This window comes from Morone saxatilis, unplaced genomic scaffold, assembly GCF_004916995.1.
Source record: "Morone saxatilis isolate NCDOM2014 unplaced genomic scaffold, NCSU_SB_2.0 Contig22, whole genome shotgun sequence".
NCBI lineage: Eukaryota > Metazoa > Chordata > Actinopteri > Moronidae > Morone > Morone saxatilis.
The window spans coordinates 21829761-21839935 of record NW_023339785.1 but is presented as its reverse complement, the minus strand read 5'-3'; the positions used below and the strand labels follow the sequence as shown (position 1 = coordinate 21839935).

Here is a 10175-nt window from a genome sequence, read left to right as displayed (position 1 = left end):
TTTTATACTGTTTTTTCTCTATCTTTTCTCCACTTTGCTGCTGTAACATTTGAAGTTCCTCATTGTGGGACGAATAAAGGAATATCTATCACTAAAAAACAAATAACCTCTTTAAAAAACAGCTTTCTGATTATCACATTTTCATTTTAATTATAAATAAACCACAGCTGGAGTATTAGGTGAATATAGTGGGGTTTTTTGTTACTGGGCAGGACACAGAGCATCAGATACCAATGCAGGTAAAACATAAAATGAAACTACTCCTTGCTTTGGTTTTATTTTCACCTGCATAAGTTAACATTGTGTACACTCCCACTTTTTGCAAGCTAAGTTACAGCACACCCTCCACACAATTCTACATCCATCACAACATAATCTCCAACTTTACACCAAAACCAGACACCAAACACGCTCCTGGAGAGGAAAACATCACATCTAACACGCTTTACATGAAGTCTCGCACAAATCCCCCCCCAACCTTGTAAAAGCTGTCCAGGATAAAGAGAGGGCAACTTAAACTAAAAGAAAAAAGCTAGTTACACACGTTTAAAAAAAAAGGTAATACATTTAAAACCCACTGCAGACACCGCCTAACTATCAGACAGGTTTATTAATTAGGGTTATTTATCTGTAGCTCCAGCTAACAGTAGCCACCTAGCTGCTCCCAGCTGTCAGGACTCTGCGGGACTCACCGACTCGATGTCTGCGGGACTCCTCGCTTCACTTCACGGATGTCTCTCTCTCTCTCCTTGCCTGCTGAAAATCTCTGTTTTCTTACCGGCTACTCCATTTTCGTACGGTTTTCCGCCTGCAGCCTCTCTGTAATGTGTGTTATCCTCGCCCCTGCTCGTCTGGCTACGTGTTTATCTTTGGCTTGCTCCTCGGAGCCACCTCACATCCGGCCGCTGCGGTAATTTTCACGCAAGAGAAAAGATTGCGGTGCCGCACCGACGTGTTGCAGCCACTCGGTGTGCAAACAAAGAGAGAGAGATGCTTTGTCTTGAATGTTTAAGGGGTTAAGACTTAATATTTTGCGTTTTAATCGGTCATTTTCACGTGTTGCGTTGTATTTGTAGATTTGATGTGGTTCACCTTTTAGGAGATTTACGGTAAATATCAACGTGGACCAATAGGAAGTTGTCATACTGATTCATTTGTGTTTCTGTTCCTGCTGCTGCTGAACTACTCATGTTAATGTTTAACTTCATATCTGCTGGGTTAATGTCTGCTCTTTCTATTCCCATTAATAATATAAATAAGGGGCTTGTTTCCAAAGGGTTAGGGTATTTAATGGAGGAGATTAATATGAGAGAGAGCCGGCAGTTGTAAGGGCTTAGATCTTAGACGAAGATAGACTCGCGACATACTGTGGACATTACATGAGCTCTAAGAGGCTCATGCGCGTCTGTTGCCTGCTATACCTAGTGGCTTTGCAGTCCTTTCCATTCCTATCATGCCTGAACCCCCACCGCTCCTCCAGACAATCGCGATCTCCCTCTCACCCGCCGTCCTGTAAACGACGGGCGACCCTACCATGATCATATGTTTGTTTACGGCCCCTACTGGGCGCGCACAGACATGGCATTTATAAGAGTAGTTGTCGAGTGTTTAGGGTAAGTCAGGTATAGATTGCTACGCAAGAATATGGTTAGAATGGAGGATACAAGCCCTGCATGAGGGCGCGCTTACGCCATGTCCCTCATTCGATGCAAGCGTTCTTGATCATAGTTTATGACCACCTCTCAAGATTTGTTGAAGGAGGCCATGTTTTTGAAGAAAAATAATGAAATTCCATCTCCTTGTTTTCTGTGTTGCTTCCCGCGGCGAGCTCAAGATAGATATTGGTGGCGGTACACTGGTATAGTTTATTGAATGGAAAGAGTTGTCGGTCTTGGGTTGTTCTAAATCAGTCTTTTATCAAGCCAAGATCTAGTTTGCGGTCTTTACTCAGTACGGTTTTACATATATTTGGTTAGAAGCGTAGAAGTTTGTTATTAAGCTTAACGATCAATGGTAAGCTATAAAATGTTAGTTCTTGGGTCCGTAATCAAATGTAATGGCAACGAATAATGAATCTCACTCTCCGCACGTCGACTGGTCAGGCAGTTTTAGTATATCATATAGGACAACCATTTCCTCTCGCATCAACTGTTTTGGATGTTATATGGATAATCAATAGAAGCTAGAAAGAGTTAGGCATGCAAGACCAATACTTAAATGATATGAAACAAGCAAAACATGCATCCGCTAATTAAAAAAATTAAAAATCCATTTACTCTGATTATCAACCAGAGACGGGTAAGCAACCTTACACAGCTGAATAATTAAGATCATATATATAAGAGATGAGATCTAAACATCCAAACTGGGGCAGTATGTTCGCAACTATGTATAGGTTTAATCATTTACAGCAGGTGATGGCATCATGCAGTGAAGGCGTATGTGTGTTATACCTGTATGATTTCTTCCCCTTGTTTCCAGAATACAATCAAACATTTGATCATTTATCATTACATAAAGACAAACCACTTTATTACATAATGTGTGTAATCCTCCACACAACAGGATCATCTCATTTAAATCTGCCTTTTTGTTTGAGTTTTCCATTATAACCAATAAATGTTCTTAATTAAATGTTTGAGTATCATAAAGAACATTATTATTGTGAGTCACTGTACATTTATTGATACTCTGAGAGCTTTACAGCAAATAGAAATAAGCTGCAGGCTCCATGTACTCAACACTTCAGTCATCAACATTTTACTATTGTTTTTATGAGTTTGCCATAGCGACGTTTAAAACTGATCAGTGTTGTTTATATTATAAATTTAACATCCACTTGGCAGCACGTCTAATAGCAGCTATTCAAACAAGTATAATCATATCAGAACGGAGAAGTGATGTGCTGTAAATCATCAGTCTGAATCAATCCGTCTTCTGTACGCATGCCTGATTGTATCGTTAGTGTTGATCCATCCTGGTTCAACACTGTCTCACGCTGTTCGTGGTTATCGAGAGGGATTTCAAGTATAACTAACCCCTACAAGAACAGAGAAACAGACAAAATAAAACAATCATTGTTACCAAATAACCTGTTTATTTCACTGGGCTAATGAAGTTAATTATCTATCAACATAATGCCTTGGTACCCACGCCAAAATTTAATATGCCTCCACAAAATCCATGAGTGCACAATATTGTTAATACAGTGAGTATGGAAAATACAGTCACTCTTACTTGAACTTTAGAGTACAAACAAGAATCAATAATGATGATGTCCATTGTCTGATTATATCATAAATGACTACTTCTATTGCAATAGATGTAACATTCACAATGTTGTTAGCTTATGGCGTGTTAAACTTGTTCAGTGATTGATCTCCCATATCAAAAAAACAAACAAAAAAAAACTATCCGGTTGGCATACATAACCTTCTCTTAAAGGCAGTAGCTCAGTGTTCGTGTCTAGCAGTAGAGACTATAAAAAGCATTTTGTTATATTTGAGTCTAATGGTAAACATAATCGTGTCTATATCTTAAAATTGTAAATATCTGACATTGAGACAACAATGTAAAAAGTGTTCAGTAAAATTCAAATTTGTCTGTCGGACATAAGGCAGAGTAGTGAAACAGTTCTGCTTCATTAAAAACTACACATACAGAGAGATAAAAACGTTTGAGAAAACAATAAAACTTTATGCAAAAAATTAACATTTGACAGATCCAAGCTTGACAATGGAGCCCTCAATTCTTGCAGGTGTTGTCAGCATTGTCAAGCAGTAGTGTGTCCGTGTCGTTACTGCTACTTGGGCATTCCTTATTCCTCTCTTTCTCCAGGTATTTGCTTGTAATGTTACTCTGTTTCAACAACTGATTCCAGCTGCTGCTGCTGCTGTTGAACTTCCAGCCAGAGTTCAATTCAATATCCCTTCCCAAAGTTAAGTGTAAACAGTTCAGCCATTAAGACCACCTTAAATTATAAATCACTGAGGGGGAGAAAAGAAAAGTAAAAAAAAAAAAAAAAACGACAACAAAAAAAGTAGAAAGGATCTCCGCAGTCCATCATTAGGACACAGAGGAGATTGGGTTGAGAGGTGAACCCATTTGTGTTAGCACCTTGTCCAGCCACTGGAGAGGCCCATGCAGATGCACCTCGATCCAGCAGGGGGTGCTGGTGACGTCCTGTCGGTGATACTCAGCTCCCCAGCCCTGTGAGGGGGCAGAATACAATTAAAACAATGACAAAGATGATGTTGAAAGAGGATGAGAAGTGTGTAACAGTGCCTGCTTCTCGCCCTCCCCATATCCTCTGTTTTCCTTCATGAAGGCCTTACCTTGACGAAGCTCATCCTAATGGTACACATCTTAGTAAGCTCATAGACGGCCTCGAAGCCGTGGTTCACTGACTGGGCCAGAAGCTGAGCGAACTCCTGGTTGTTGAAAATCTTTAGGCTACATCCACTGGGGATCTTGCAGACCGTGGTGGGGTGGAAGCCGTGGTGGTAATTACAGTTACGGCTCTGGACAAAGATGCTGGTGTCACTGAGGCACTCCGCGTACACCTCCCCTCCCACATAGTACAGGTGCACTCCTGGTTAACAGACGGACAAACGATGGTCAGGACATTCGGACACAACGTACAGCTCACACCAACCCGCCTCTTCTGCTGCGTTTGAGTTAGTCGTACCTTTGCCGATGTGTCTGCGGGTGTTCTCGATTGTGGAGTTGCGGTTGACGTTGGACAGCAGTCCGAGGCAGAAGCGGTTCTTGTTGTTTGAAGGGTCAGTGAAGCCGTCCACCAGCACGCTGGTTGACGAGGCATGGTAAGCCTCACCTACGCGGTTGTTAAGTTCATAGTAGACGATAGAGCACCAGTGGCTCGGCTCCTCGTACTCCACTGGTTGCACATCTGGGAAAATTGGTTGGATAAAAACAGGTGAGTCATCAACTTCGCTGACGATAATCTTCCCACACACAAATATCTTCTGGAAGGCATAAGGCATTAATTAAGATGCATCTTACAAAGCACTATGTTTTTAGTTACAGAGAATACATTTCCCATTGCTGTGTATAAATCTGTCACTATGTGCACAAACACGTCTGTGCTGTATTGTTGTATAGTTGAATCACAGGAGCTGGACAGAGCACCTCCCTTCTAAGATACTTCACAAATACAAACTACCATAGAAACCAATCAAAAGAAAGGAATGATTTTATGTATTATCAGGCGTCAAATACATTGAAACTGCTTTGCAGATGTTAATGTAGGAAGAAAACAGAACAGAAATACTATAAATATTGGATTAGGCAAATATTCACTATTAAATGTAATTGTGGAAAAATGTGATGATGACTTTCTTGTCCCTAACATATTAATCCAGAGAACAGTGCGAGTGGAAAAAAAACTGGCAGTCATTAGTAGTTACACAAACAAATAATGTTTTTTACTGCAGTTTTCATATTGTGCCTCAACGGACTATTCTCTAGACTTCCTTGTTGGTATTTCAGCCTTTCCACCGTGTTCTGCATGTAGCTTTATTGTCAGTGTAAATCTGTGCACTCCTCACCTCCTCTGGCCATGTTCGGTGGCACCAGGCTGCTGGTGGTTTCCATGGACTGGCTCTCCTGGCCCAGCTGCTCATCAGGGGGCATGTAGGCTGGGGGTGGGGTGTCAGCTGAGACATTAAGAGAGCAGTTAGTGAGGATGAGACCAGTTGTTGCTGCTGGCAAATAGTCTCTCTCACACACACACACACACACACAGATGTCTCCCTAGACTCCAACAATCATCACAGGATCTGTACCCCGGAAATGGTGTCAGATTTCACATATCCCTCACTTGCTAAGCCACATGCTAACCCATTCCCGACAGAGATGCAATATGAGCTTTCCGAGCCCATATCGAGGCACACAGGAAAAAACACAACGCAGAAAACCTCCACTTAGATTGCAGCGAGGACATCTGGGCGATAACGACGCATGTGAGTGCAGACGATGACGATCGGGGGCTTTTCAGCACAAATAAGCTCAAATCCTAAAATCCTAAATTGCCATTAAAAACTTTTTCTGCCTCACTGCCTGCAGCCACCGGATGTGTCAGCAGATCTGGACTGGAGCAGAACAGAGCACTAGTCACCAGACACACACACACACACACACATAATCCAAACAGTGTTATTTCTCTACTATACCAACGCTATTGAACAGGACAGAGAGGAATGTCTCATCTGAGTGTTATATACATATATATATTTTAAGTTGGATGATCAGTCTGGTTTCCAGTCAGTAACAATGAGACAAAAAGGCCGCCTGCTCCACTCAGTTAGTGCCTTGACAGCAGCCAGCAGCTCTGGCTCTGGTGGACACTGCTTAGCTGGCATTTCCTTTGTTCTCATTTAGGGGTGTAGCTTGATTCGGATGAATATAATAACTTGGTTAGAGTACTGTAAAGAAGAACCTTTTTCATTGCATAAGTGTATTATACATGGGTTTAAACTATTAGGAAGTATAAAAGATGACTGTATGATATTTTAGTAAACAATTCAGCAGTGTATTGTCCCTAAACCGGGAGTTTTGTACGTGATATGATTATTAAAATGGATCTTAGGCTAACGTCTGTTGTAAACTGTAAACATTATTGTCCCTTACTTAAAAACAAACTAAAATCACTTGAGACTTTAATAACAGTTAGCCTGCTGTTGGCTACATGACAGCGACCATCCAGAAACACAATAGTTTGGCGTCTCGCCCAGGGTCAGGTACACGAGTATATTTGGCGTACCTGGGAGCTGGAATGGACTGGAGGGCCCCGAGCTGGCAGGAGAGTTTGGGTAAGTACCACTGCTGGCTGGAGAAGGAGGATACGGGGAGTTTGGAGAGATGGGAAAAGAGCCGCCTCCACTTCCTCCTCCACCGCTGCTGCTGCCGCCCCCGCTGTGTGGCTGCTGGAAGGACTCTGGGAAGGTGGCGTTCAGGGGCATGTGCGGCTCGTTGTGGGTGAGATTGCGGAACTGTACCAGCAAACTGTGCTGTGGATTGAACTCGCTGTGCCGCGGTACCAGGACAGGGGGGAGCACTGTACGGTGGAACAAACAGGGCAAAGGAGGAAGATTAGTTAGAGAACGGTATTTTCTTATCATTGAGAAAACTACCTGATCTTTGGATGTTAGGAGCTCGTCTACCACAAACGCTTTTAACTAAAAAACCTGTTTCAAGTTTGACTTTCTGTGTGCTTAAATGCTTTTCCTTGTTAATAATGTATCCTTTCCATTATTAACAAGGAGACGCAGCCAGTGCTGGAAAGAGAAGCTGGGACTGCCGCTACCAGTTCTTTACTTCAGCCATTTGACCTATAAAGTAGTGAATGAAGCCCTTCAGTTCCCTACATCCTTAGCTGATGTCTGCATGTCCTGTTTCATTCAACCAACAGTACAAAAATCTCACATATTTAAAAAATGAAAGGCAAATGTTCACAGTGGAGAAGCAGACATAATACACGACTTTAAATCCTTCAACAATAAAACTAGTTGTTGATCTACTGGTTGGTCAATTGTTTCAGCTCTAGTTTAGAGATAACAGATCGTAGGACCAACGTAGAGCCAATATGTGTGATACATGACAGCAGAGACACTTCAACAAACAGAGCCAATATCTTTCCACAGGAGCACTTCTTTGTTCTGGTAAACCGTTACAATCCCCCAGTCTTCAAACAGTTCAACATCAAATACAAAAACACTGCTCAACACCAACTGAGACCTTGGTAAAGACAGAGGACAGAGGCTGTTTTTATTTCACACTTTGTCAAACAGAGAGAGTGTTTCCTTAGCCTTGACTTTCATCTCCTCACTGACTTCAGCGTTACGGCTCCAAGGTTATCCCTCAAAACTACCCAGAGAGCTTTGCTTTAGATGATATGACGTGCAGTCTCTCCTGACCGACATGTGATCAGATCCTTGAACTGGTCAATACAGAGCTGGCAATCCCAAACCAGCCTAGTGTCAGAGAGGGGCTGTCCCCTTAGGCTCATCTGTGAGTGTACGTGATGTTGTGTGAGTGACGGACGGGGGGAGAAAGAGAAAGAAAGAGAGAGAGAGGGAGAGGGTACTGATGAGAAAGTGCTGGGAGTTTAGTCTGAGTGCTTTATGCATTTAGTGAGCCACTCTCTGATGCCACACCCCATCTGGAGTGCTGGAGGCATATAATCTAATAAGACTCCAAAAGAGCTACTGATATTGATTCTCTGTGAAATGGAGGGGGGGTGGAACAGGCCTGTGTGATGACAGCCTCCTGACCTTTGTGGATTTGTTTACCAGCTCTAGTTTACTCAGAGCTCAAGCTAAAGGGATGTGCACAGCTCCACGCCGGTCTAATCTGCCTTCTATCTGCTGCGACTCGGCCGCTGCTGTTCAGCTTTATGTGTTAAAGAAACATTTGGTGACGACTGTGCCTTACAGAACACACAGGAGTTAATAAACTAATTTGAGAAGGTAATGAGAATTAAATTAATTAAAATGACACAGCTAGAGATGCTAATTTAAGTTTAGAGTACGTATCAAACATTAACTTTGCAGTAACACTCTTTGACTGCCCTGCTGGCAGAAGGCCTGAGTACCTACCAGGACTCTCCACTCTCTTGTAGTGATATGGGTTGATGCAGACCTCCTTCTGTTTGGAGCCAAACGGGTACTCGCACACCTCCAGGGGCTTGAGCTCGTGGTGGGACTGGAGGTCCGGCCAGCGCCACACTCTGCAGTAGATGACATGAGGCAGACCTTTCCTGTGGGAAACCTGCAGCCGGCCGTCCAGTGATCTTGGAATGGTTACGCACTTGCTGGGCTGTCCGGGGCAGCTCAGAGCTTTCTCCAGGTCCTCCATGGCACCTTTCTTCTTCTTCAGCTTCTTCACCAGCGCGTCCACCGCCTTCTCTGCCCATTTCTCCTCCTCGTCTCCCTGCTTCCAGCCGAGCAGGCGCTTCACTGCTGGGCTCGTGAAAGAGAAGAGACTGGACATGGAGGTCATGCTGGAGGCTGTAGTGGAGGTAAAAAAGGGAGGACTTCTGCGGTAGCGGGTCACTCCAGGGGGACCGAGAGGGTCTACGAGTCCCCTGCTGATGGATCTCCAACTAGCGTTAGTAGACTAAAACAGCGTGTGAACGTGTGGTCAACAGCAGAAAGCACTGTAGTGTGTGTGAGAGTGTGAGAGGCCAGCAGAGATGAGGGGTGGGGTAGGGGACAGGAGGCTTTAGCCTTGTCTGACCAAGGACAGGAAGCAGGGGAGGGAGGGGAGTCAGCAAGCAGGACGCAGCTGCTGCTGCTCAGGAAGGGCCCTGCAGCAAGCTGTCCGGACTCGGGTCACCACCACTGATGGAGGGAGGAGGTGCAGGCTGCAGGAGATCAAGACCTCTGTGGAGCTGACACACTGCAGCAGCTCTCACTGGTGCACGCTGACAGGCTAAGAAACAACGACTCCCCGCTCTGCTCCGGATTCACTCGTCCAACCAGCGCGCAGTCGGTGTTTCACTCCACCAGCCTTCTGCAAAACACGAGAGAGAGCAGACACATGTAAAGATCACAAAGTCACTCAACATCTGTAAATAACATCACAATCAAAGCAGATTTTAAAAATCCAGTTCTGAGTAATACAGCATGTGACAAACACTATTGTCACTCAGCAGGATGATCAAAAAGCCCTTTATCCCCTTTTCTGATCTGACGCATCGTTTCCATAGAGACTCAGTCTGAAACCTGACTGACGCGATTATCTGATAGGTGTTGTAGAAGTGGCAGACAGTCATGCATAGGAACAGACCAAACATGAGCACTAACGCTCTCGCAGCCAAACAAACGACCACCAACACGTGAAGGCTGGCAAGTTGGTTCATCAGACAGCAAGTGAACTAATAACACTATGTAATCAGCAACACACATGTCCTGTTTTAAACATACAACGCATTCATGAAAGGAAGGAGCTGGTGTCTGTTTCAACATGAATATATTTATAATGCAGTGGTGTCAGCATATTTAGGCTATTTAGTAGTTATTTTTAACTATGTTGAAACGGGTAAAATGAAACAACACTTACTTCCTTTGTTAGAGCATGTGCACAGGGGCAGAAAGTGAGCAGCACCTGTTACATTAACAATCAGAGCGTAGCTGCAAATAATAATAATAATAATA

At 43.6% G+C, this 10175-nt stretch overlaps 2 protein-coding genes across 2 annotated transcripts in view; both read right to left on the bottom strand.

Annotated features, from left to right (window-relative positions):
* Positions 1-894, bottom strand: part of syvn1 (synovial apoptosis inhibitor 1, synoviolin) — a 13042-nt gene extending 12148 nt beyond the window's left edge. The window contains exon 1 of the mRNA XM_035669222.1: positions 693-894. The gene's annotated coding sequence lies outside the window, so the exon portion shown is untranslated. The remainder of the gene's footprint in view (positions 1-692) is intronic.
* A 1765-nt stretch (positions 895-2659) lies between these two features.
* On the bottom strand, positions 2660-9566 carry smad5 (SMAD family member 5). The gene is made up of 6 exons (XM_035669212.1): positions 8616-9566; positions 6782-7075; positions 5568-5675; positions 4688-4909; positions 4335-4591; positions 2660-4209 (listed from the first exon to the last, which is right to left on the bottom strand). Exons 1-6 carry the CDS (start codon positions 9016-9018, stop codon positions 4066-4068), a joined length of 1428 nt encoding a protein of 475 aa, XP_035525105.1. The 5' UTR covers positions 9019-9566; the 3' UTR covers positions 2660-4065.
* Between the last annotated feature and the right edge of the window lie 609 nt (positions 9567-10175).

Excerpts from the sequence above, each read along its gene's own strand:
- smad5 (XM_035669212.1), bottom strand. The coding sequence starts at position 9,018 with ATGACCTCCATGTCCAGTCTCTTCTCTTTCACGAGCCCAGCAGTGAAG. Across the intron at positions 5,676-6,781 it reads CAGTCCATTCCAGCTCCCAG|CTGACACCCCACCCCCAGCC; the intron begins GTACGCCAAATA and ends TTAATGTCTCAG. Across the intron at positions 4,592-4,687 it reads CCGCAGACACATCGGCAAAG|GAGTGCACCTGTACTATGTG; the intron begins GTACGACTAACT and ends TCTGTTAACCAG.